The sequence below is a fragment of the Elephantulus edwardii genome, unplaced genomic scaffold (genome assembly GCF_000299155.1).
Source record: "Elephantulus edwardii isolate Elephantulus edwardi_28Jun2011 unplaced genomic scaffold, EleEdw1.0 scaffold00140, whole genome shotgun sequence".
Taxonomy (NCBI): domain Eukaryota; kingdom Metazoa; phylum Chordata; class Mammalia; order Macroscelidea; family Macroscelididae; genus Elephantulus; species Elephantulus edwardii.
In genome coordinates, this window is record NW_006399890.1 from 898642 (window position 1) to 924104 (window position 25463).

General features: G+C 34.6%; 1 protein-coding gene across 2 annotated transcripts in view; it reads left to right on the forward strand.

The window, feature by feature from the left end:
• Nucleotides 1-22176, forward strand: part of EXOC5 (exocyst complex component 5) — a 73207-nt gene extending 51031 nt beyond the window's left edge. For both annotated transcript variants that reach the window (XM_006894329.1, XM_006894330.1), the window contains 13 exons: nucleotides 935-963; nucleotides 4865-4974; nucleotides 7020-7064; nucleotides 7173-7313; nucleotides 9772-9854; nucleotides 11000-11209; nucleotides 12215-12362; nucleotides 14785-14893; nucleotides 17640-17760; nucleotides 19191-19277; nucleotides 21070-21178; nucleotides 21354-21569; nucleotides 21963-22176. In XM_006894329.1, the coding sequence (XP_006894391.1) occupies nucleotides 935-963; nucleotides 4865-4974; nucleotides 7020-7064; nucleotides 7173-7313; nucleotides 9772-9854; nucleotides 11000-11209; nucleotides 12215-12362; nucleotides 14785-14893; nucleotides 17640-17760; nucleotides 19191-19277; nucleotides 21070-21178; nucleotides 21354-21569; nucleotides 21963-22151 (1597 nt within the window). In that variant the 3' untranslated portion in view covers nucleotides 22152-22176. The remainder of the gene's footprint in view (nucleotides 1-934; nucleotides 964-4864; nucleotides 4975-7019; nucleotides 7065-7172; nucleotides 7314-9771; nucleotides 9855-10999; nucleotides 11210-12214; nucleotides 12363-14784; nucleotides 14894-17639; nucleotides 17761-19190; nucleotides 19278-21069; nucleotides 21179-21353; nucleotides 21570-21962) is intronic.
• Nucleotides 22177-25463: the final 3287 nt, after the last annotated feature.

Sequence of the window (25463 nt, forward strand, 5' to 3'; positions counted from 1 at the left end):
ATTTCACCTATCCCTTTAAATTGCCCATATTTCATTTTATCACCTGGCATACGTTCTGTCAATCTCACTTCTCTGTTTTGCCCTTTTTTTGGAAATGGGAGAGGGAAGCCAACCTAAAAATAACCCCACCTTTCTATGTATTTTTTAAAATATTGTTGGTTTTATGATTTTTTTTTCAGATGGCATAATTTTCATCACACACAAATACCACCTTTGACAGTTTTTAAGTACAGTATTCTTAGGGTTTTTTCCATACGTGCACAAGGATGACTTGTTAAAAAAATTTTAATTTGCATTTGCACACCAACCATTAAAATCCAAGATGAAGAAAGTATAGATTTCTACCAGTTTCTTCAGGGAGCTTGAGTGGCTTAGTAGTAAGGAGTTGCACTATCAACCCAAAGTTCAATGGTTCTAAACTACAAGTTGCTCAGCAACAAGTGAAAGATGAGCGGTCTCATTTTGTGTGATTATTGTTGTTTGTTGGTTTTATTTATTTATTTTTTTTAAAATTTCCATTCATTCATTGTTGCATTTTTTCCCTGCCCACCCCTCCCCCTCAGTTTGCTCCTCTCTTTATAAAGTAAAAGAAAAATTCTTTCATTGGTATACAATCCCCTCGCACCCACCCACCACCACCGCCCTGAATATACTCCACTCTGCAACCTTAATTCTGGATTCCTGTGATAATCATAATACCCTATCTTATATCGCTTTTAAACTATTCTCTCCATCATCTGTTTCAATGCAGTATACATAATTTATCTAGTTTTTCTCAGTCTTGCCCCATGTTGGTTCTACTTTTATAAGAAAATTGCAAGCATACTATGGAGCATTCCTATTTATCTGACAACTGGTTTTTCTCTTATTGTTATATATCAGTTGTATATTTCTCAGAACTAATGAACCTAATCATTGACTCTTTATATTTCAGATTTTCAGAAGTAAAATCCAAAATTGCAAGTAAGTTTTATTTATTTAAACTTTTTACATATATAAAATTACTTGTGTGAAAAAAGAAGCCAACTAAAAAAAGGAGATAATGTGAATAATGTCATTCTCTGAATTTTTTCCTTTCTCTGAAACCACACACACACACAATATGTAAAACAGATTAAGAATATGATATAGTATTGGGCAGGTTTCATTATGTTATACAAAGGGTCACTGAATTGGAGCTTATGTGGCAGCACTTAACAATGAGTATGGTATTTTCATTTTCTTTCAATCCATCTGAAACTTGGACAGTGAATAAAGAAGACTGGAGAAGAGTCACTACCTTTTATTGTGATGTTGGTAAAGAGTATTGGCTATACCAAGGACTGTCAAAAGAACAAATACATTTGTCTTGGAGGAAATGCAGCCAAGGCGCTCCTTAGAGGCAAGAATGATGAAATGTCATCTAACCTGTTTTGGGCATGTAATCAGAAGAGGCCACTCTTTGGAAAAAGATTTTCTTTTTTTCAGTATACATTTTTTATTATTTCTGAAGGTGAAAAATAAGAGGGGCCAGATTGGGCGTAGGGATCAGAACAATATTAGTGATACTGCATTTTAAAAGCTGAGTGGCAGTTTTTAGGTGCTGTCAAGTTAGTTCTTTTTTTGTTTTATGTTGAGTGAGTTGTTTGGTTTATTTTAAAATTTTACAGTGGTTTGTGTACAAAGTTCATCTATATTGTGTTTCACACTATCCACCATCTTCATATGCATTGAGTTTCATACAATCATTCTCATTCATTATGTTTAATAAAATCAATCACCATTAAACCATGTGCATTATTACCTTGTCTTTCTAGATCCCTGTCTGATCTTTTCTATTTCCTTTACCAACCCTCCCACCCACCAAATTGTATAATCCTATGATTTCCCCGCAACTCACCCTCACCCTTCTTTTCCCATCCCTTTCACCCTTGGATCCCCATATACGTCTTATTAAATATCCTTCTGTTTTTACAATAATTATCTTATATATTATTTATCCTTATGAGACCGAGTTAGTTCACTTGGCATAATGCCCTCCACTCTCTCCCAAGTTATATAATAATTTTTGAAATTAATTATAATTAATACTCTGTAGTATTCCATCATGTGAATATATCACAATGTCTCTCTCTATTTGATTGCTTAGGCTGTTTCCACATTGTTGTAATTGTGAACAACATGGCTATAAACATTGGTATACACATCTCTGTTTGTGTCTCAGTTCTAATTTCCTTGGTAATATTTCTAGTAGTGGAATAGCTGGATCATATGGAATTCCTATGTTCAGCTTTTTAAGGAAATTCCAAACTCCCTTCCAGAGTGGTTGTACTATTTTACAATCTCACCAGCAGTGTGTGAGAGTTCCTATCTCTCCACATCTTCTCCAACATTTATTACTTGCCTAACCTATTAAACTTTGCCACTCCTACCAGAGTGAGATGGTATCTCATTGTGGTTTTGATTTACATCTCTTACTCCCATTGATTTTGGGTGTTTCTTCATGTGTCTGTTGACCAACCAAATGTCTTCCTCTGTGAAAAACCTTTCCATGTCTTTTGCCCATTTTGTAATTGGGTTATCAGTCTTTTTTCTTCTGGAGGCCCTGTAGTGGTCTGTAAACTTCTGTTATGAGACCCTTGTGTGAGATGGTATTGAAAAATACTTTTTCCAAGTTAGTAGATTCTCTTTTCCCCCTATTGGAAAAAAAGTATTGATATGCATGGGGATTTAGTTTTTAGAAGGTCTCATTCATCAGTTTTATCCTCTCCTGGTTGTATATTTCTGACTGTATTTGACTATCTCTTTATATCAAGGATGAGGCTGTCTAAGTGTGGTCCCAATTTGTCTCTTAGGATGTTTGTAGTTTTGGGCTTTATGCTTAGGTCTCTGGTCCACCGTGAGTTGATTTTTGTATATGATAAGAGATGTGGATCTTGCTTCAGCTTTCTGCAGGTAGCAGTCGAGTTTTGCCAGCACCATTTGTTGAAGAGGTTGTTTTCTCATTTGATAGATTTTGTTCCCTTGTCGTACATCAAGTAACCATAGATAGATGAGTTAATTTTGGGGTTCTTGAGTCTGTTCCATTGGTGTCTGCTTGTCATTGCACTAGTATCATGCTTTCTTGATTATTACAGCTGTGCAGTAGGTTTTGAGATCCAGAGTTCTATGCCTTGTACTTCATTCTTTTGGGAAAAGTTATCTTGCTGGACAAAGCAGAGTTGGTGAAAGAAAGACCCCAGTGAGATGGATTGACATAGTGACTGCAGTGGTGAGCTTGAGCATGGTAGCTTGTTGAAGAAGTTCCAGGATAGGGCAAGGGTTCACAGGATTACCGTGAGTTGTGCTCAGTACCACAGCACCTAACAGTGTTATGTATGTGTGTGTATGAAAAGTTTCCGGAAGACAATTAAATAGTCTTATAAGATACACAAACAGATATGTAAGAAAAAAATTCAGCCAGAGTGTTCCTTGGAGGCAAAGTTGGTGAATCTTCATCTCTCATACTTTGAGCTTTTTGCTGGCAGAGGCTATTCCTTGGAAAGCAACATTATGCTTGGAAAGGTGGAGGGTCAGCAGAAGAAAGAAGGCCCCCACAGAGCATGACACAGGGACTACAGGAGTGGGCTCCAGTGAGTCAGAGATGATGAAGATGGCACTGGGTAGGACAGGATTCAGGTCTGATGTTCATAGGTTTCTCAACTCAAAGGCACCTACCAGCAGCAACGTATATATGTATGTATGTATGTATGTATGTATGTATGTATGTATGTATGTATGTATGTATGTATGTTATCTCCCTACTTCTTTAAAAATGATGGGAGTTCTAGTGACGTATTCCATAGCGAGTTGAGCTGCTAATCCAACAACCGCAAGTCTTCAGTACTTTGAATCTGCCGTCAGCTTCTCAGGGGAAAGATAGGCAGCCTTGTCCCATTACGATTTACAGCTTGAGAAACCTGTAGAGGGTTGCTATGCATCAAAACTGTCTCAAGTGTAACAATGAATAAATGGAAATCCAAAGTCTGTAAATTTTTCCTGAAATTAATAATAAATTAAAATTTTAAAAATAGCTTTGTATTTAAATTTTTAAGTTAATGATTTATTTTTTATATTTTTTTAATCCATACATATAGGAGGTTCTTTGCAAAGCTCAAATTATATGAGCATTTCAGTGCCCCTTGAACTCCTTATATAACTAGCTTGGTTTTTGAAAATTGTTAAATTATATTTTAGGCTACATCATTTTAGGTTTTTAGAAAGACCATTGTGTTTGAGGGCTCTATGGCAACCAAAACACTGTTACTATCTGGGAGGCTCTTATTTCTGCTAGTGGTTTAAGAATAAGAATAATAAAGATAGTTGAACTTCTTTGGAATAGTATTGGTCACTATAGATTACTGTAAATATCAGATATTTATTCTAGAATTTGAGATTCAAATACAGTGAATCAAATACCATATGTTACTTAAAATGAAATTTGGTGCTTCAGTCAAATGTTTTTCATAGTAGGGGCTTGTTTGAAGGCAAATGAAGAGTTACACCGTTGTCCTTGCCCATTTCACAGCTTCAGTTCTAAGATGTACTGCTTGTTACCTTTAGGAATGGCATCTAGAGAATGTATTTCAGTCGGCTTTTAATTTACATAATAATAGTAAATAGATTGAATTATAGGCAGTTCACCTGTTTTAACAATTTACAAGTTTTTGTATTTTAGAACTATCCTAGACGATATAGGGGCTAGTACTCCCTGTATTCTAAGGATGTTTTTATAATTCTTTTAAAAGACTTGTAATCATTATATTTATAAAGAATTCAGAATTTCATGAGTAATTCAGATGTTTTCTGTTTCATGATAACCATAGGACTGACTTTTTCATTTTAGGTAAGTACCATGATTTAGAATGCCAACTGATTCAGGAATTTACCAGTGCTCAAAGAAGAGGTGAGATCTCCAGAATGAGAGAGGTAGCGGCAGTTTTACTTCATTTTAAGGTAAATAGTAAAAAGTAAAAGTAAAGACCAGTCTTTAAGCCTGTGAAGATTATACAAATACTGGCTTCTATAGTCTCCAGTTTTCCTCTCTTAATTATCACAATAATAATTTTCATAATTTGGAAATATTTACATTTACATCCTATATTTTTCTCCATATATTATCTAAAGTGTTACATATTTAATGTTTAAATAAAGAGAAGCAACTCAAAACACATACCTCATCATGGTACTGTTAAAACTGCAGTAATCAGTTCTCATCTTGCAAATGTCATCAGACAAAATAGTTTGTGATACAAACTTCATGTAAAGAAATACAGCTATGCCACTAGAAATCCCTATAACTAACTGGTGATGTGCCCGATCTTGTCTGATCTTGGAAGCTAAGCAGGGTCGGCCCTGGTTACTCTTGGGATGGGAGACCACTTGGGAATACCGGGTGCTGTAGGCTTTTAGTTTCCCATAGTGAATGGGTTTTTGTGGAACTCTCTGGTTGAGACAGACTAGGAAGCAGGGTGGGCCATCTACTTCCTAAATAAAAGGCTTTTGAGAACCTTATGGACATTAAACAAAGAGGATAGTTATAGTAGTGTAGTGGTAGAGCCCAGGTTGGAAGTCATTAGAATATTGGGAAGGGTGGAGGATCAGCAAAGGAGCGGAAGACCCTCAAACAGGTGGATTGACATGATGACTGCTTCAGTGGACTCTTGTGTGTCAGGAGGTGTGAGTATGGTGCAGGACAGGAACTGGGTTTGAATCTTTTCTTCATAGGGTCGCTATAAGTTGCATTTAACAACAATAACAATATAGAAAAAAAAACCTTCCATAGCATAGTGGTTAAACGTATTAAAAAAAATCTTTTTAATGATGTTTACCAATGAATGTTTATGTAGCTCGATATAAGAGATTATGTTGCCTGCCTTTTTCTTAATTAATGTTGCTTTTTCAATCAGATAATGTTAAAAATAGTTTAAAAGCAAGAAGACATAACATTAAGTATTTGATTCGGGTTTTGGAATATAGGAACCAGAGAGATAAATGGAATGTGACTAGGCAGACTTAAATTCAGTGATAGCTATCAGGTGGTACCACGAAGGAATGATCATGGGATGGCTGGAATTTGAACTAAGGAAACATTTTCTTTGTGAAAATATTTCTGCATAGCTTTTACTTAACAAAATTGTGCTGCTTTTATCTGTTCTTTATATAATTTAGATTAGAGAAATGAAAGCAGTTTGTTGGACTCCTCATTTAAGTATCATCTGAATGAATTTTGAAGATAGCCTTTGAGAACACAGAACACTTTGTATTGTTTATTTTTAAGTATGGTTTGTTAATAGGCAAAAAAAGTCTCTTTCCTGTGATTTTAATAGTACAAATTTTTGTGCATTATGTACATTTTGTTAAAATTCATTCTAAAGTAAGTTTCACAATTATCAGACCTAAGGATTATCAGTAGCTCTGCTCATATTCTAACAAGAGGAGACAATTACTTTGACTTAAAGAGAAGGAAACACACACACAGAGCACCAAAGAAACAAACCACCTTTCCTTAATATCTACATTCTTTGTGTATGTACATATACGCACATATGTGTAAGTTGGAGTTGAAGGAAAATCCAACATGCTCATACGGCTAAAATTACTTTATTCAGCTGGATCTCAGCTTTTTTCATTCTAAAGTCCAACAAGGATATAATATAACTTATCATTTCATCATATGAAGTGAAGAAACATGTTATTTGTTCCCTTCAGTTTTCTTGATGTTCAGCAAGTCTTGTTGTTAGTGCTCTTGGGCCTATTTAAATTTCTAGTAACCCCGTGTACCACAGAGGGAAACAAAGCCTGGTCCTGTCCTGTGCTTGAGTTCTTCGTTACTATGCTGTGACAGTCTGTCTCATTAAGTATCTTCTTTACCACTGTCTTCAACAGTTTTTACTATTGACTGTTCATTGGGACATAGGCATAACTTTATTACATATGACATTATGTATTTACTGTGAAAATTAATCCTGGACAGTGATAACAGTGTTTCTTTTTTCTAGGGTTATTCACATTGTGTCGATGTTTATATAAAGCAGTGCCAGGAGGTAATGAAATAGTACTTTTTTTTAATTATTTAATACTGGTAACATTTTTTTTTAAAAATCCCATTAATAAACTGTATATTTACTATGTAAAATGCCGTTTCTCCCTAGGGTGCTTACTTGAGAAATGATATATTTGAAGATGCAGCAGTACTCTGTCAACGGGTAAACAAACAAGTTGGAGATATCTTTAGCAGTCCAGAAACAGTACTGGCTAAACTTATTCAGAATGTATTTGAGATAAAATTGCAGGTAATTTTGAACAATGACATTAGGTTTCTCTTAGGATAATATGTGTATGTTGGGGGTGGTTAAGTGAGTGACTGGGTGTGGGTGTGAGTGTGTATTTTCCTCCTATATTTAAACATTTCTTAAACTGTAGTTTACATATGCGTTAACTTTAAGGACAGTATTTCTACGTTTCTGGTTAAGGAGAAAACAATGCTGATACTGTGTTGTTTTTGGTTTTTTTTTTTCCTGTTTTTTTTATTATTATTAAATTTTATTAGTTTCAATGAACATTCACAGGGACAGTTTCACAATTTACCTAAATGTCTAATTACTAAATGTCATCAGGGTATGTACTTCAAATCTGTATAGTTGTTAAGTGCGTTTGAATTGAGTACGACTCATCGCCACCCAGAGAACAACAGACTTGATTTGAACCTTGCTCTGTCATGTGTTGTCTTATACTTTCTGATGCACTGGAGCCTGTTGCTGTAGTCCCTGTGTCATTTGGTCTTGTTGGGGTTTTCCTCGTTCTTGTTGCCCCTCCACCCTTCCAAGCATCATGTCCCTTTCCAGGGAATAGCTTCTCCTAGCAGCATTTCAAACTATGAGAGACAAAGCTTTGTCACTTTTCCTCCAAAGAGCATCCTGGCTGCACTTTTCCCCATGACATACTGTTTGTTCTTTTGGCAGTCTATGGGATATTCAGCACTCTTCTCCAACACAACTCAAAGGCATTAAATTCTGTTAATCCTTTATTGTCCAAATGAATAGCAGGTGAATTTTTTTTTCTCTTCAACATGACCAATAATAATTGGCATTTGTATAATGGAACAAAAATTGTCATCTTTAGTGGTTTTTTTTAAGATGCTACTAAATATGGGGAGAAAAGTACTAAATCAGATATTTCATTTATATCCTTTACTTCTACAGTACTGTAGGCAGCATTTTCTAAACTATTGGCCCCATTGTATTAAGCAACATTAAATTAGTTTTTTAAAATATGTTTTTTTTTAAACGTAATCCCAGACTTTAACTATAGGTATACCTTGGAGATCTTGAAGATTCTATTCTAGGCCACTGTGAATAAATTACCATAATAAAGCAGGTTAGATGAGAACTTTTATACTCTCATTCATTGCCATGAAGTTGGAACTGACTCATAGTAGATCTTCTAGTGAGTTTTCTGAGATTGTAAATTACCCAGAAGGAGATTGCCCATCTTCTTCTGTGAAACTACTGGTGAATTCGAACTTCCAGGGAGGTGCTGTCTTTGCGATAGCAGCACAATTCCTTAAGGATTAGGCCATTGGAGCTCCCTAGCATTATGAAAAACTTTGAAATCTTATGAGAATTACCAAATTGTGACACAGAGACCTGACATTGGCATGCGTTGTTCAGAAAATGACAGTTTTAGACCTGTTTGACGTAAGGTTGTCATAAACCTTTACTTTGTAAAAGGTGAAATTTCATGAACCCCAGTAAAAGGAGATATGGATGTAGTATTTTAGGGTACTATATGTATTGTGAATGAATAAGGATGACAGAAAAAGAATTGACACTCCTTGAGCTGTGGGATTGGAGAAGAGCATTGGGTGGCCAAAAAAACAAACATATGTCTTGGAGAGGGTACAACTGGAGAACTCTTTGGAGGCAAGAATGATGAGGCTTTGCCTCATACACTTTGGGGTTTTGCTAGGAGGTGCTATTTCTTAGAGAAGGACATGATGCTGGGAAGAGTGGAGGTTGGTGAAGGAGAGTATGACCCATAGCCAAGTGTATTGACACAGTGATTGCTGCATTGAGCTCTCTGTGCCAGGAAGTATGAGGATGGTGTAGGATAGAAAAGATTCAGATCTTTTGTTCATCGGGATCACTATGAGTTGTCCTCAACTCACTGGCACCTAACAACAACATATTTATTGTGATGTTCCTTAAGTAGGAGTGTAGGTTTAATATTTTCCAAGTTACTGACAAGGAATGCTTTTTTGGAGTAATGCCTCATAATGGTGTAAAGGAAACTAGTGCTAACTAGTAGACTATGTTGGTTTCTTTTTTTAATTTATTTTATTATTTGTGTTTGTGCGTGTACCGTCAAATCAGATCTGACTGGTACAGGAGGAGATTGTCCCTCCTTCCCCGGCAGAGCATCTGGTGGATTCGAACCATATACCTCTGGGATTGCAGTGCAGCTTCTTGCCACTAGGCCACCAGAGCTCCCCTAACTATGTTGGTTTCTAAAGAAAAGTTGTTGCTCAATTATTTATGCATATTGTTAAGACAGGGATCTTTTATAATTCACTATTAGATCAATAGAAATAAAAACCTGTTTTCTCTCTTTATGATTAGTATATTCAATGTATTGCTTTTTTAAAATTGGATTTTAAATCCGAATAGGTCAAGAAAGTAATTTCATAAGAAAAATACCTTGAGAAGTTATGAAATTTACTATTCTTAATAGAATGCTGATTTTTTTTTCTAGAGCTTTGTGAAAGACCAATTAGAAGAATGTAGAAAATGTGATGCAGAACAATACCTTAAAAATCTCTATGATCTATATGCCAGGTATATTTTAATTATTAAAAATTAGTTGATCTTAGACTTAAAATATTGGAAAATGGAAACATATGGGTAATTTTGACTAATAGTTTATCAGATGACAATATAACTTTTTACATTAAATAATGTGACTTTATAGACTAATACTGTACAAGAACAGCATTTTTAGCGCATTGTGGAATTAAATGTATTTTATACGTGTTTAAAAAAAGACTCAAGAATTTTCCTTCTGGTTTTAATGAGAAACTAATTCACTAGCCTTTAACTTTTCTTAAACGTAGTACATTTACACTTATATGTAATTAAATTTAAAAATTTTTAAAGAAAAATTACCACTTTTAATAATTTCACCCTTAAATCTAATGTGAAGATTTGCCTTGGTTTTTATAAATGGCAAGGAGTCCTCTAGGTGCAATGAGTTGAGAGTTGGATTGCCAAGTTGAAAGGTTTGTGGTTGAAACCCACCAACCACTCTGTGAAGACTAACAGTTGTGGAAACCCTGCTGGGAAATTCTATTCTGTCCTGTAGGGTTGCTGTAAGTTAGAATGGAGGTTGATTTGGTTTTATAAATGGCATTGGTACTTTTAGAGAGAGCAGACGTTTCTGTAGAAAGATGGTGTATTTTTTTAATTTTTTGTAACCTGATTGCTTTTCCTCAGTGTCATCAATTTGAAAGAATTTTTAAAAAATAATTAAGAGTCAGCAAGTTTATCTCAATTGAAATGCTTATGGGACTATCAGAAATAGGAAATACAAGGAAAGTCCCTATGGACATGCAAAAGAGGGTGAACAGAGAACAAACAGGCTTCTCTGACTGGGATACCACATGAAAAGTGGCACCAAAGCATACCTGAAGCCATTTTACCACTATGTTGCTATTTCCCCACTAAGTTTATTGCCCCAGTTTCCTTTCCTATGTTATCGCCAGAAGTCTTAATGGCAGTTCTCAAAGCGATGTTTTTGTAATAGAGCATTCTGTATTGTGTATAACCTTCTAGAACTACCCTCTGCATTCTAAATGCCCTCCTGAGATTTAGGAATCAGTGGTTTAGCAAGTCACTAAAGTCACATTGTAAAAATATATATTCCTTAGTATTGTTATTATAACTAAAATATACATTAATCTTTTTTTCCCCTTTTCCATGAAAAGAACCACCAATCTTTCCAGCAAGTTGATGGAATTTAACTTAGGTACTGATAAACAGACTTTCTTGTCTAAGCTTATCAAATCCATTTTCATTTCCTATTTGGAGAATTATATTGAGGTGGAGACTGGTTATTTGAAAAGCAGAAGTGCTATGATCCTTCAGCGCTATTATGATTCAAAAAACCATCAAAAGAGATCCATTGGCACAGGAGGGTGAGTATTTTGTTAAATAGTATAATTAAATGTAACAGTACTAAAATTGGGCTATATTTGAACACTCTTGTCAAGTAACTCTCACTTGGATTATTCAGTGGAAAACTCTTTAACTCAGGTTCATATCCTTGGCCAAATTCTGCATTTGAGCTAGTTACTGAAACGATCTAACATAACCAAATGTCATCTTTCTGTTTTTTAAGAAAGAGTAAATGATACCAAATTATTGACTAGGTAGTACATAATTTTTAAAAATATTTAATAGACATGGTAAAAACAAAGCAGCAAGCCGTTCACAGTTTGGATATTCTGAGTTGATGATTTGAGTACACGGGCATATTGTCTTAAGGCCTGTGGTTATTCACATATTAGAAGAGAATGTTTTACTGTGAGCATTGATGGCATCTTAGTTTGTGAGATCTGGAATGTCATTGATTCTAGAGATAGAATGACATCTGTGGAGCCATATGACATAGGCCAGAATCTGCATACCTGTTCACCTTGATCAGGTGTTTGTTTCCCAGGTTGTCAAAAATAATGATTGTGAAAAAAATTATGATTAGGAATAAGAGTAGTAACAAAAAAGGGACTAGAAAAACGAAAGAATAATCCTAAGAATGTTCTTAAGTAGCTGGCAGTAGTCTAGAGTGACATATGTTAGGGGCAAGAAATGTGCTAACTTTAGATACTACCATGTAATAAACATTTAAAGTAACCCTCAGTTGTTAAGAGAGTTAAATTATCTATCTTCAGGTATTAACTAATTATATGCAGAGTCAGAATTGTAAAGCTGCAAGGGACTTTTGAGAATATTACTCCAAATCTACTCATTTTTCAAGTAAAAAGTCTTCAGAGGTCCAGGACTGCTTCACTTTATACAACAAGATATTACATGGCTGATGGTTCATTTTTGTTTCTTTATATATACTAAGTTTGAGACTACTTGACATTGAAATCTGTGTATCATGAAGTATTTCATTTTTATTTGTCTGTATGTTGTGCTAGTATTCAGGATTTGAAAGAAAGAATTCGACAGCGTACCAACCTACCCTTGGGGCCAAGTATAGATACTCATGGAGAAACTTTCTTATCTCAAGAAGTGGTGGTTAATCTTTTACAAGAAACCAAACAAGCCTTTGAAAGATGCCATAGGGTAAGGGTGATTATAAATTTATAAAATGTATGTATAATTTTGTACATTTTTAATTTACTTGATTTAAGAAACATATACTGTTTTATTAGAAGCAATTGTTTTTTAATAATTAATTTTAAAAAGATAAAATTTTTCAAGTAGAAAACAATTTAAAATTATTTGCTCAAACTCATTGCTATTAGAACAAATTAGTAACTGACCTTCCAGTAATTTTTTGAAGGCTGTAAATTGCATCCTACACAGCAGCTGAAGGATTCGAATGGCCTGTCTTTGATTTGGCAGTGCAACTCCTTACCCACTGTTCTTGTTGTTAAGTGCTGTCAAGCCATAGACTTGTAGTGACCCTATGAACAAAAACCTTGACACTTGTATCAATTTCATTGTTTCTCTAAGTTCATAGAGTTTCTGGAGGCAGGCTGTTTCAGAAGTGGATGCCCCTCCTGCTGCCAAGCTTTTTAATCGGGGAGCTACACTAAACACTGTCCACCATGGGTAGCCATTATTGCATTAGACACATTAGTGTCACAGTGTTTAGCATCACAGAAACCATGAGTTACCTCTGTACAGCAAATTGACAGACCTGTCAATTCTTAGAAGAATTCTTACCTACCATGCCAGCAATAATAGGAATAGCAATAATCCTCAAAGTGGCTACATAGACAAGATTTGGGACCCGCACAGATGTGGATGGGAGAATGCACTATACTTGTGAATCTATATAGGTTTGACAGTACTTCTGTATGCTAATGACATAAAAATATGTCATTAACATAGTAGAGCATATTAGGTTCTGTTGAGCCAGTTGCAACTCATAGTGACAGAAGGAACAACAGATTGAAACTTTGCCCTGCCCTGCACCAGCTGCACCTCTTTCTGCCATACTTAAGCCCATTGTTGCAGTCACTTTGTCAGTCCATCTTATTGAGGGTCTTCCTGTCTTGCTGTCCTTCTACTTTTTTAAGCAATAATAGAACATACAGGGTGCAAAGTTATAACAACTTCTCAGCCATAACCTAATTTCTTGAAATGAGCCACTCAGCCTGGGTTATCAGGACTATTATCTTGGGAGACATTGAGGTCAGTTGGCACAATGTAACTCAAAATCAAAGTGCTCTGTGACTCTATAACTGAATAGATTGAGTGCCCATCTGAGGCACCGCTATTGAGCTCACTTCACCTAGAGCAAAGAAAATGGAAGAAAATCAAACACTTATGAAGAGAATGAATCTGAATTACTAACAGACCATGTGAACCTCAGTCTCCATACCTCTGAGCTCATGAGAGCTAGTTGATGCCTGGCTACTACTAAAGGGATTATTTTAGAAAAGGATTACATTAGTGTTCATCCTGGGTTAAGTGGGAGAAAAGCAAAGAACAAAACTCAGATTCTTACAAAAGACCAGGCATACCTGATAGAAATTGGTGAAACGCCTGAAGAGTAGGACTCTCAGGCACTCTTCCTGCCTGCCACTGAAAACTGTGGCTCAGTTTTCAGCCATGTAATAGGGTGGGCAAATGAGACCACTGGGGAAGTAAGCACTCCTTCTGGCAATCAGCCTTCAAGACCCACAGAGCAGCATTTGCCCAGAGGCAAAGTTCAGAAGGTAGGAAGGGTTAGGAAAGGAGGAGAGGGCTAGAAATAAGAAACGGGTAAAGAGAAAGGGGGCTGAGTGACGTCACACTTTGGAGATTGCAGTCAGTGGCATGTGACAAAATGTATGGAAATTATTGATGGGAGAACAAATTCAATTATGGTCACCCACTCACAGTGAAAATATTTTAAACTTAAGTTATAGAATTTCTTTACAACACACTTGAAACAAAGCTATTTGTAAACAGTTACCAACAGTAGAGTGTTTAGAACAAAAAATAAAAATAATAGCTAGTGACCTTGCAGTAAGAGGTTGCATTGCCAACCCAAATGTACACGACTTAAAAGCACCAGCCACTCTCGGGGAGAAAGAGGAACAGTCTCCTCCAGTATGATAAACAGCCTCTGAAAATCCACTAGGGAGTCAGCTTTGACTTGGTTCAGACTTGACAGTAAGTAACAACAGACTTGTGAAGAAGGTATAGGTTATCTGCTGAGCACAGGAGGAGGGTAACAGTTGGGGTGTAGTGACTGATGAGGTCTAAAGATTAGTGTAGTTACTAAGGAAACCAGGAAGGAATTGAAGAACACCAATTAGTTGTATATAGTCAGTGAGGATTTAAAGTCGATAATTAACTTCTTCAACTCTGAACATTATATGATAGATAATTACGTTTTATCCTGAAAGGGTACATGAAGTTAAATTGGCATTTTGAGACCCAAACAGTATGTCTTATGTAAAATTGCTAAAGTGAAATTGACCTTTCTTAAAGGTAAGCCTGAGGAATGATGCATTTGGGTTGTTTTTTTGTTTTGTTTTGTTTTTCAAAGCTCTCTGATCCTTCTGATTTACCAAGGAATGCCTTTAGAATTTTTACCATTCTTGTGGAATTTTTATGTATTGAACATATTGAATATGCTTTAGAGACAGGACTTGCTGGTAAGTATATTTGTATTAAACTTTGTATTAAATTTATTCTGTCTTTTTTGGTTAAACTACATGTTTTCTATATCATCACTTTGATATATTTTAATTACAATCAGTATAATGAATAATGCATTTTAAGCTTCCATAATGCAAAAATTTGCCTGGTACTGACAGCTTAAAAAAAAACATGGTTCCTTCATATTATTTACACCCAGTAGGGCTTAGTAGGTTATATAGGTTACTACAGTGGGTCAAAGAATGCATTTTAAAGCTATGAAGTCTAAAATGTCAAGGGAGTAGAAATGAAAGAGAGCAATTTCTCATTGGCGAATTTGAGTAATGTAACATTTAGAAAGGAAAATACTAAAAAATAAACCTGGACAGGAATTGTTTATGTTTAAACAAATTTCTTTTGCTTTTTGGTCTTTTGTCTTTATTTATATTAATTGGGTAATAATGACTTGGGTAGCAGTCTTATTAGTCTATTTGACCTAAACTTTTTCCTCTCCCATTCTATCTATTTTATTAAAAGACGTTACTATCTTTCACTTGCAAAAGTCCCAAACTCAGGAGTTCATTAATTTTTCTTTGTAGAGTGGATAGAGCTCTTATATTTATAACCGTTTTCCATGTCAGTATTTAGTCAGTATACACTGTCATAATGTCTAGAGATTCCAAAAGATTCTACCTTATACAATGTTTACCCTCTTCTCACAACATTATTAGACATCTTGATTCCTTTCAGGGATTTTTAAGTAATGCTGCAGTGAACACTGTAGAGCTTCAAATGCTTTACTTTTAAAATTATTCCTTTTGAATAAAATAACAGGTTAATTTATGTTTAAAAGGTTTTAAAAAATTCATACATACAAATTTCATTAGGTTTTTACGTCATTTTATACTACTGCTGATGTGTATGAGTATACCAGTTTTTCTACATGCCATTGAATACTCTTTGATAAAGAAATAATTTACTGCTTAAAAATATACTAGTATTGCTTTCTTGTCTCATCCTTTAATAGAACTAATTAGTATTTCCTACATATATTTTAACTTTCTTTTGTCAGTTATGTTTATTAGAATCTTTACTTTTTCCCTTTTTTATTAATTTTCATAAAAGTTTACAGAAACTGGATTTCCATTTAGTGATTTTTACAGGAGAAAAAAAAATCCTTTCCTTTCTCAATATCCACATCCTAATTATTATGCTTTTATTTTCTCATTTGCTTTTAATATTTTTCCTATTGTTAAAATTTTAAAATTTTTGAATGTGTAGAGAAGCACACTGGTAGAAATATTTAAGGCTAAATATATGCACAATAAGGGAACTTTTGTGTCTAAAGAGTTGTCCAGCCAGCCCAAAGGTACGTAGTTCTAATCCACTAGGTTACTCCATGGAAAAAAAGATGGGCAGTCTCTTGTGTAATTGACTGCCTCTGAAAACTCTTTGGAGGGTTAGCTGTGAGTGGCTTTAGACTTGATGATATTGAGCAGCACCAGCATGTGCGCATGCACGTGTGTAGCAGTGTATGGAATCAAAGTAAGGGACTGGAAAAGCGAGGGGACAGAACTAGAACATCAGCTATCTTTAGAAATAATGAGTTCTGGTTATAAAAAATGGTGGAAATATGTTCAGTGAATTATATGAATCAGTCATTGAGAACTAGAGAATGAGAATGGCAAAGAAGTTAGAGTCTAAAATGTATTGATAATTTCTTATAGACAAGCAAATCCTGAAAACAAGAGTTGTTGTTGTTGTTGTTGTTGTTGTTGTTATGTGCCGTCGAGTCGCCTGCGACTCATAGCGACCCTATGTACAACAGCCCTAAACTCCGCTCTGTCCTGTGCCAGTCGCACTGTCTCTGACACTCCCATCCCAATTATCCCAGTCACTGAATCAATCCACCTCATAGAGGGCCTTCCTCTCCTGCGCCATCCCTCCACCCTCCCAAGCATGATGTCCCTCTCTAAGGACCAGTCTCTCCTCACAACATGTCCAAAGTAAGTTAGACGGAGCCTCAGAATCCTTGCCTCCAAGGAGCCACCCAGTTTAACCCTCTCCAGGACAAATCTGTTTGTTTTCCTAGCAGTCCACGGTATTCTCAATACTCTTCTCCAGCACCACAGCTCAAAGGCATCAATTCTCCTTCTATCCTCCTTGGTCATTGTCCAACTCTCTGATGCATAACAGGGGATTGCGAAGACCGTGGCCTGTAGCTGGTGAAAATTTAGATGTAAAATAATTTTGGATCTATTTTTATTGAGAGAGTTAGAAGCTTAACTTCACTCTTTTCACAAAAACGTAATTGGTGATTTATTATAACAAACATTACTTTATCCATGTTAGGGATATGAAACCCACATTCTTTATCTGCTGCCACAATAATTTTTTTTTTTTTTAGATTTTAATGAAAGTTTACAAAGAACTTGAATTTCCATTCATTAATTGTTGCACATTTTCCTCCCTATCCTTCTTCCACCCAGTTCACTTTTTTCCTTTGGAAAAATAGTTCTTTAATTGTCAAATAGTCCCCTGCGTGTGTGTGTGTCTCCGTCCCACTTTACTTTGCAGCTCTTATGCTGGACTCTTGTCATGCCGATAATACCTAATCGTGAATTCATTTTATACAGTTTTATACAGACAAGGGAGAGCCCTTGTCTGTTTCAATGCACAATAAATGTCTTAACTACTATTCTAACATTTACTTATTTGTATTTATATGTGTATGTATATTTTATCTAACTCTTCCAATTTTAGGAATTCCTTCTTCAGATTCTAAGAATGCAAATCTCTATTTTTTGGATGTTGTGCAGCAGGCCAATACAATTTTTCATCTTTTTGACAAGCAGTTTAATGATCACCTTATGCCACTAATAAGGTTAGTTATACTCTTTGATTTCCATTGATATTTCAGTGGGTATTATAAGATTAGCACTAGATAACTTTTGTTAATTATAAAAGCAAAATGTATAGGAAGGTGTGTGTCAAAATTATTTTCCTTCTTTCATGCTTTCCTCTTCTTTTTCTAGCATATTTGTTTTTAATCTACTTTTAAAAAACAATCTGTTGTAAATCATAATCTGATATATAAGAAAGCCTCTAGCTCATTGAAACCAAACACATTTATACCCTTCAAAAGATCAAATATTAATAGTTAAAATCCTTTTATTTACTTGTTATAAAAGAAGACAAAATTTTCATAAGCACTAAGCTTTAATATATATTTTCATATAAATGTATGTGGATTTGTAAAATGTAGAAATTAAGATAGTCTGTGTAAGAACATATTTTACAAAATTGTATGCTTTCAGAGGAAATTTTGAGAGTATACTTTTTAGAGAACTCTTTGTTACATAGCAAGGAATTTCTGTAACTAGGAGAGTTACAAATCCCTTAGAGCAAATTGAGGAGGAGTATTTGAAAGCATATATGATTATCATCATAGTATTTTTTTCTTCCATTTGGATAAATGAAATACAACAGATTTGGTTGTTTGCCTCCTAATTTTAATCTTCATGTTTTACTATTAATGTACTGTTACTTCTGCTATTTAGGAGCCCTGGCTGCACAATGGTTAAAGGCTAAGCTGAAACCACAAGGTGGATGATTTGACACCATTCCGTGGCTATAATCTAGGAATTCCTAGACTGTAATCTGTACTTTGCCTCATGTAATTATTAAAAGTTGAAATTGACTTGACCCACCTAAACTGCAACATGAGAAATTTAGTTATAATGGAAACCAAATAATTCTAGAATTTCAAAATAAAATATTTATATTCTGAAAGTGTATTTCCTCAGAAATGAGAATAATATTTTTTTTCAATGGGTTAATTGTTCTTAACACAACTAGCTTGTTGAATTTAACATTGTTGTTTGCCTGAGGAACCATCCCATAGCTGAACCTCCAACAGGTTTTCAGAGGCAGTAAACCTCACAAGAGGAGATTGATTGTCCATCCTTCTCCTATGGAGCAGCTAATGGATTTTAACTGCATGCTTTTGGAATTGGAATGCTGCTGCTTACCACTTATTAATTAGGGAGCTCTGATGGCCTGGTGGTTGACATACAGCTTTAACCGATTACATTCAGCATTACTTGCCTTGCACTGCCAGATGGGTGTCATTAATGTACAGAATTATCACTTGGTAGATTTTTTTTACAGTGGTGGTGAATGCAAACAATTTAATAATGAAATAATGATGAGTAGGGATATTTATAAATGTGTAGTAATAATATATACCTGAGAAACTTTTAGAAATTAAAAAACTGTCAATAATGTGGGTTCTTCCTTTTAAATATTCAATAGCTCTTCTCCTAAATTATCTGAATGCCTTCAGAAGAAAAAAGAAATAATTGAACAAATGGAGATGAAATTGGATACTGGCATTGATAGGCAAGTTGCTAGTTTTTTGTTTTCTCTTGGATTTTTTTTATTCTAGATACACACTCATAACAGCATTAAAGCAGTTATTACAGGGGGGAAATTTAAATCTGCAACTTGCTATAATCTGTATTGTTTTCATTCCTTATTAGAATATTTTATTAGATTTTTGAGTTTACTTTTTAAATGTTTTAGATTTCCTTTTTTAAGTCAGATTCAACTGAAAATCATTTTGTAAGCCTCTTTTCTCTCTCTCTCTCATACTACCTCTCCAGATACATTAAAAAATTGACATGCGACATAAAGGATTTAATTTTTATTTAGAATTTTTAGGTTTTTGTATATTTCAAATAATTCCTTTCATTCTCTAAAAAGAACTTTTCTTAAGTCGGTACAGATTCTATATTAAAAATATTTCATGTTTGTTTTTGTTTTATGTATGGAGCTCTTTTTTTTTCGGACAGAGTGGCCAAACGTGCAGCACCTAATCATGAGCTATACTTATTGTGCATTTTTTTGTATTGGGCACACAGTGCAAAGTCCTTTATATTATTTCATGTATTAGGTAGGAACCCAGGATTCTGTTTTATATTTGGAAGCTTTGTTGTTGTTGTTGTTATGTGCCGTCGAGTCGTTTGCGACTCATAGCGACCCTATGTACAACAGCCCTAAATGCCATTCTATCCTGTGCCAACCTCGCCATCTCAAACACATTCATTCTCACCACTCCACTCACAGAATCGATCCATCTTATCGAGGGTCTTCCTCTCCTTCTCCGTCTCTCCACTCTCCCTAACATGTCCCTCTCCAAGGACCAGTCCCTTCTTGCAACATGTCCAAAGTATGTCAGATGAAGCTTCAGAATCCTTGACTCCAGGGAACATTCTGGCTTCACCTTCTCCAGGACAAACCTGTTTGTTCACCTAGCAGTCCATGGTATATTCAACACTCTTCTCCAGCACCACAACTCAAAGGCATCAATTCTATAATTATCCTTTCTCTTCAGTTTAAGAAAATGTATTTAAATGCTTTTCCAATTTTTTAATTAAAAATTTTTCTTTTATATTCATTTGCTTACAGAGTTCACATACACCGTGTTTTATACTATCCTTCATATTGTATTTCATAAATAATTCTTTCTTTACTGGTAATACATTTCTTGCAACTCATATTCCAAATTGAGTTTAGTACTAAGGTTGAGAACTGCCTTAAAAAGTGTAATAAGAAAAGCATAATAGAATAAAATGGGGAAAAAATTGTTGTTCTTGTTGATTGCCTTAAAGTCGAGTACAAGGCATTGTAACCCTATGAACAAAAGGCCTGAAGCCCCTGTACAACTATCAACATTTTTCAAAGTTCATAGAGTTACCAGAGGCATGTTGTTCAGGAAGTGCTATTCAAAATCATTTCTCAGCTGGGTCTTCAGTGCCTCTTGTCCATTCTCTTGCATGTCCTTAGAGAGAGTCACATTTCTTTCATTTGCCACCTTCCTAAGCTTTGTCTTCATACAGTTTTACCTTTGAACAAGCTTAGATGGTAAGGAAATAAATTAGTGACAAAATCTAACATTTTATTACATTAAGTATAAAATATTAGACAAATTAATTTTTGTCCCCCTTTTTTGAGTTGAAAGGGACAGTAAAGCCAAGAGCTGTATAATGTCAAGATAAAGAAATTTTCTAAAATTGAAGTCTACAAATAGCAAAATATTTTAAAGTGATATGAAATGACGTTCATTTAACGTGATAGAAATAAATAGAGAATAACTTCAATGGATAAATACATTATGTTCTCAATATTCTAGAACATTAAATTGTATGATGGGCCAGATGAAACATATCTTGGCTGCAGAACAAAAGAAAACAGATTTCAAACCAGAAGATGAAAATAATGTTTTGATTCAGTATACTAATGTAAGTAAAATTACTGCATTTGTTACTCAGGTTATCTGCCTTGTTAATATTTTGGTTAACATTTTTTCATTGTATCTTACTATACTCTTAAGGCCTGCCTTATAAACTAGATTTATTTTTTCTTTAGTTAGACTGATAGACATTGCTACATAATAAATTGAGAAAAATTTTACAGGCCTGTGTTAAAGTCTGTGCTTATGTAAGAAAACAAGTGGAAAAGATTAAAAATTCCATGGATGGGAAGAATGTGGATACAGTTTTGATGGAACTTGGAGTACGTTTTCATCGACTTATTTATGAACATCTTCAACAATATTCCTACAGTTGTATGGGTGGCATGTTAGCAATATGTGATGTAGCAGAATACAGGAAATGTGCCAAAGACTTCACGGTATGTACACAGAAATAGCAAGGTTATAAATAGGCTCACAAACATAAGACCATTAAAAAAATAAATCCTTATTGGCATATGTAATTAGTCAAGTTTGTTACCCTTTTAGATATTGTACTGAGGTGACTTATCTATTCATACTAGAAAAAGTGCTATTCCTCTCATATTTTCAATATTAAAACTTTTTTTGCTTCATCTTTTATTTTTGACACCATTTCCATGCATCTACATAAATTATCTTGTTTATGACTAATGCCATATGCATTATTATACATCTTTCTCTGGTCATTTTCTGCTAAGATTTAAGTTCTTTTAAAAAAGTGTTTTATTAGTTGTAACTAATCTTTATCCATGAAAGTATCAATGATTTTTGGTTTTTTTTTTCTCCTTTAGATTCCACTGGTATTACAGCTTTTTGATACTCTGCATGCACTGTGCAATCTTCTGGTAGTTGCCCCAGATAATTTAAAGCAAGTCTGTTCAGGAGAACAACTTGCTAATCTGGACAAGAACATACTTCACTCCTTTGTACAACTTCGTGCTGACTATAGATCTGCTCGCCTTGCTCGACATTTCAGCTGAGGTTGAATTTACAAGGGAAATGTGTTGTACTTTGGCAGGCCTCAGTTGAAGGCCATTTCAGCTGAGGTTGAATTTACAAGGGAAATGTGTTGTACTTTGGCAGGCCTCAGTTGAAGGCAAGCACAGGAGATTCCTTGTGACACAGCCAACATTTTATGGAGTAATGACTGTTTGGAAGAAAACAGCAGCCATACTTACCCTGCAGATTTTATTTGGAATTAGAACACCGTTAACTGTTTTTCTTTTCCCCCTTCTTTTGAATTTGTTTTAATGTATTTTAGAACTTACAAACTTCCGATTTTTTGAAATTGCATACCACTGTTTTCGTCGTGGAAAACGTTTGTGTCAGAAGGCAAATGTTTTGATTCTTCTTAAATACGTTCTTTTTGAAAATACCACTGTCTGATTTTGCATTAATAATGGATAAACTATAGCAACAAAACGGCATTTGTTATTTGTCAATTTTTAATAACCTTTCCAGTACTGGTTCTTGTTAGCCAATTTATTTTAGGGTTTCCTAAAGAATTTTTTTGCCTCTTTCAAAGGGTTAACAATTTTGCATAAATTCTGTAGTTGGTTGGTTGAATTTTTTCTGGGATGCAACAATAATAGTATTCTAAGGAAAAAGAATGTTATAAACTAAAATAATGAAATATTTTATGTAGATATTAGGAGTAAATCAGAATACAGCTGCTTTCTGGGTAGAACTACTAAAGTTTGCCATTATTTGGTAAATAGCTTTTAAGCCAGCTCTAACAAGAAATAAGTAAAGCTACCTTATTTTATATTTCACTTAAGACGAGGAGGACATTAATTAAAGTTCCATATTTATTCATTATTTTAATATTGCAGGGGAAATGTAAAGATGAGTCATAGTCTCAGTGGGATGGGAAATATTGACAATGTTTAGCAACAATCCAGTCCTTTAAAATTACTATCTTAATGCTAAACTTGAATAAACATTAATGGCTAAACATGCAGGTAGTTTTCTATTTTAAGAGGAATTTAGAGTTGACTCATAATGTTATGTTTGGAGATGAGCTTTGCAAAAGTAATTGCTTTCAGTATCAATAGTTTCTGTCATTGTCTTTCTCTAGGCATTTCTAGAGTTATTCCTACTGGATCTAGTTAATTGAATTGGCTTAATATGGGGACAGACTAAATCACAGGATTTTAACTATCAAGTGGAAACAAAGACTGTGATCCCATAACTGCCATAAACTTCTTGTGCAAGAATGCATTCTAAATCATATGTAGTATTTCAGCGTCCATTGTGTCTTTGTCCATAATCTTCTAGAATACATATACTTTAATGTTCAAATCCTACATGACTTCCCCCCCCAAAGGTGGACTGTATGCTCTAATTTTGGAAGACTGCTTTTCTTCTGAGAAAGAAGATGAATGATCTTTTTTCACCATGTGAATGATCAACTTTACCAAACTTTCAGGTTTAGAGCTAGTTGCTGCTTTTAAGTTACTTTTGAATACGTTTTCTTCATTTTCTGTTTAGCCCAGTGTTATCAAGGTTGGCAAGGGAAATGGAGTATGTCAACTTTTATCAGAGCATTCTGGGAAATCATGGCAGATTTTGAACTAGGCGGTCTAATTTTCTGTTCCTTAGATAAGGGAGAGCAAAAACAGGTCAGGGATGCTACAGAAAGTCATGCTTCTACTATTGCCATTTTACAAAGCTCTGATGTGAATTCAAATTATACCTCTGTTATTTAAAGCCAACAATTTTAAGGCAGTAGTTATACTGTCCATTTGAACTCTTTGTAACAAACACAGTGTCAATTTGTAGGGGTGGGGTGGAATCTCGAAACATGAGAGAACATTTAAGACTTGCAAAACAGAAAAGTGCTTCAAATTGTTTTGTTTGGATTAATTTTAAAAATGTAAAGCATAAACTGTTGCTTAAATATTTTGTTAATTACTCCATGCTTGAGTTCTGTGCAATATTTTTCCTTATGTCCATTGACAGGGCAGTGACAAAGAAAATCTTAAGTAAATACTTAAATTAGGAGTGTTAACATTATTGCTCAATAAAAAATTCCCCTGTAATTGTTTTTTTTACTGAATTGTAGAAATAATTTTAATTTAAATTGTTAAGATAGTCTTTGTTTCCTTTTTTAAAAGAAAAAATACTTGGCTGTATAGATACCCAAAGTTAGAAATTGAAATTATTTTTCTCTAAGCGAGGGGGGGAATGTGTTTTTTGAAATAATATGCATTCTTTGTATTGCTTTTTAAAATTGTTTTTGTATTTATAGCTCTCACAAAACTTTGCCCAAAATATGCCTCAAGATGATCACTCAGTAAATTGTTTTTCAGTGTGTACATAGTAAAATTTTAGGGAATAGCAATGGAATTTGAGATAACTGTAACCAGCATTTATATAGAAGAATCTTTAATATTCCAGAGTTCCAAATGAGCTAACGTATAATATTCAGTAATGTCTTGAACATTGAAAATGTATTCTAAAACATTATGAATTTTGTTTTCTTCCCGTACACTTGAGAAGATTACATTCATGTAGGATGAAGTGTTTCCTGTGAACAGAACATGAAATATGAAACACAGCATAAAAGGAAGTCAAGTTTCCTATCATCTAGAGACTACAGTAGTGAAAATGATACCCAAAGCAGATGAGTAACTTTAGGGACTTCTGGTGGCCTAGTGGCAAGAAGCTGCACTGCAATCCCAGAGGTTCGCGGTTCAAATCCACCAGATGCTCTGCTGGAGAAGGAGAGGCAGTCTCCTCCTGTACCAGTGAGATCTGATTTGATGGTACACATAAAAATAATAAAATAAAGTAAAAAAATAATTATAACAGTTAAATAAACCTCCAGATACCATCTGACCATTCTAAGATACTTATTGGCTATTCTAAGGACCATGGATCTCTGGTGATGTAGTTGGTCGCTGATTATGCTACTTACTAAAAAGGCCACCCATCTCCTGTGCACCAACCCCTCTGCCAGAAAACGAGGAACACTCTCCTCTAGTTAAGACTGACATTCTTAGACACCTTCCGGAGGGTCCCTGTGCAGTAGAACTGATTTGACAGCATCGTGAGGTTGAGTTTTTGAGAATCACCATTGTTCTAGGTGCTTGGAATCTTCTTTGTGTGGGTTTCTTTTTTTTTTTTAAAGTTCTAAAATATGGTTGATATATTTGAGACCATTTTATTTCCCTTTTCACTTTGAAATAGTAAACTTTTTAGCTAAATTTAAATAATTTAGTTACCAAATCAGTAGTTTGATTCTAGATGGAAAATTTTTTGTCCTTAAAGCAATTTTTATATATATGATG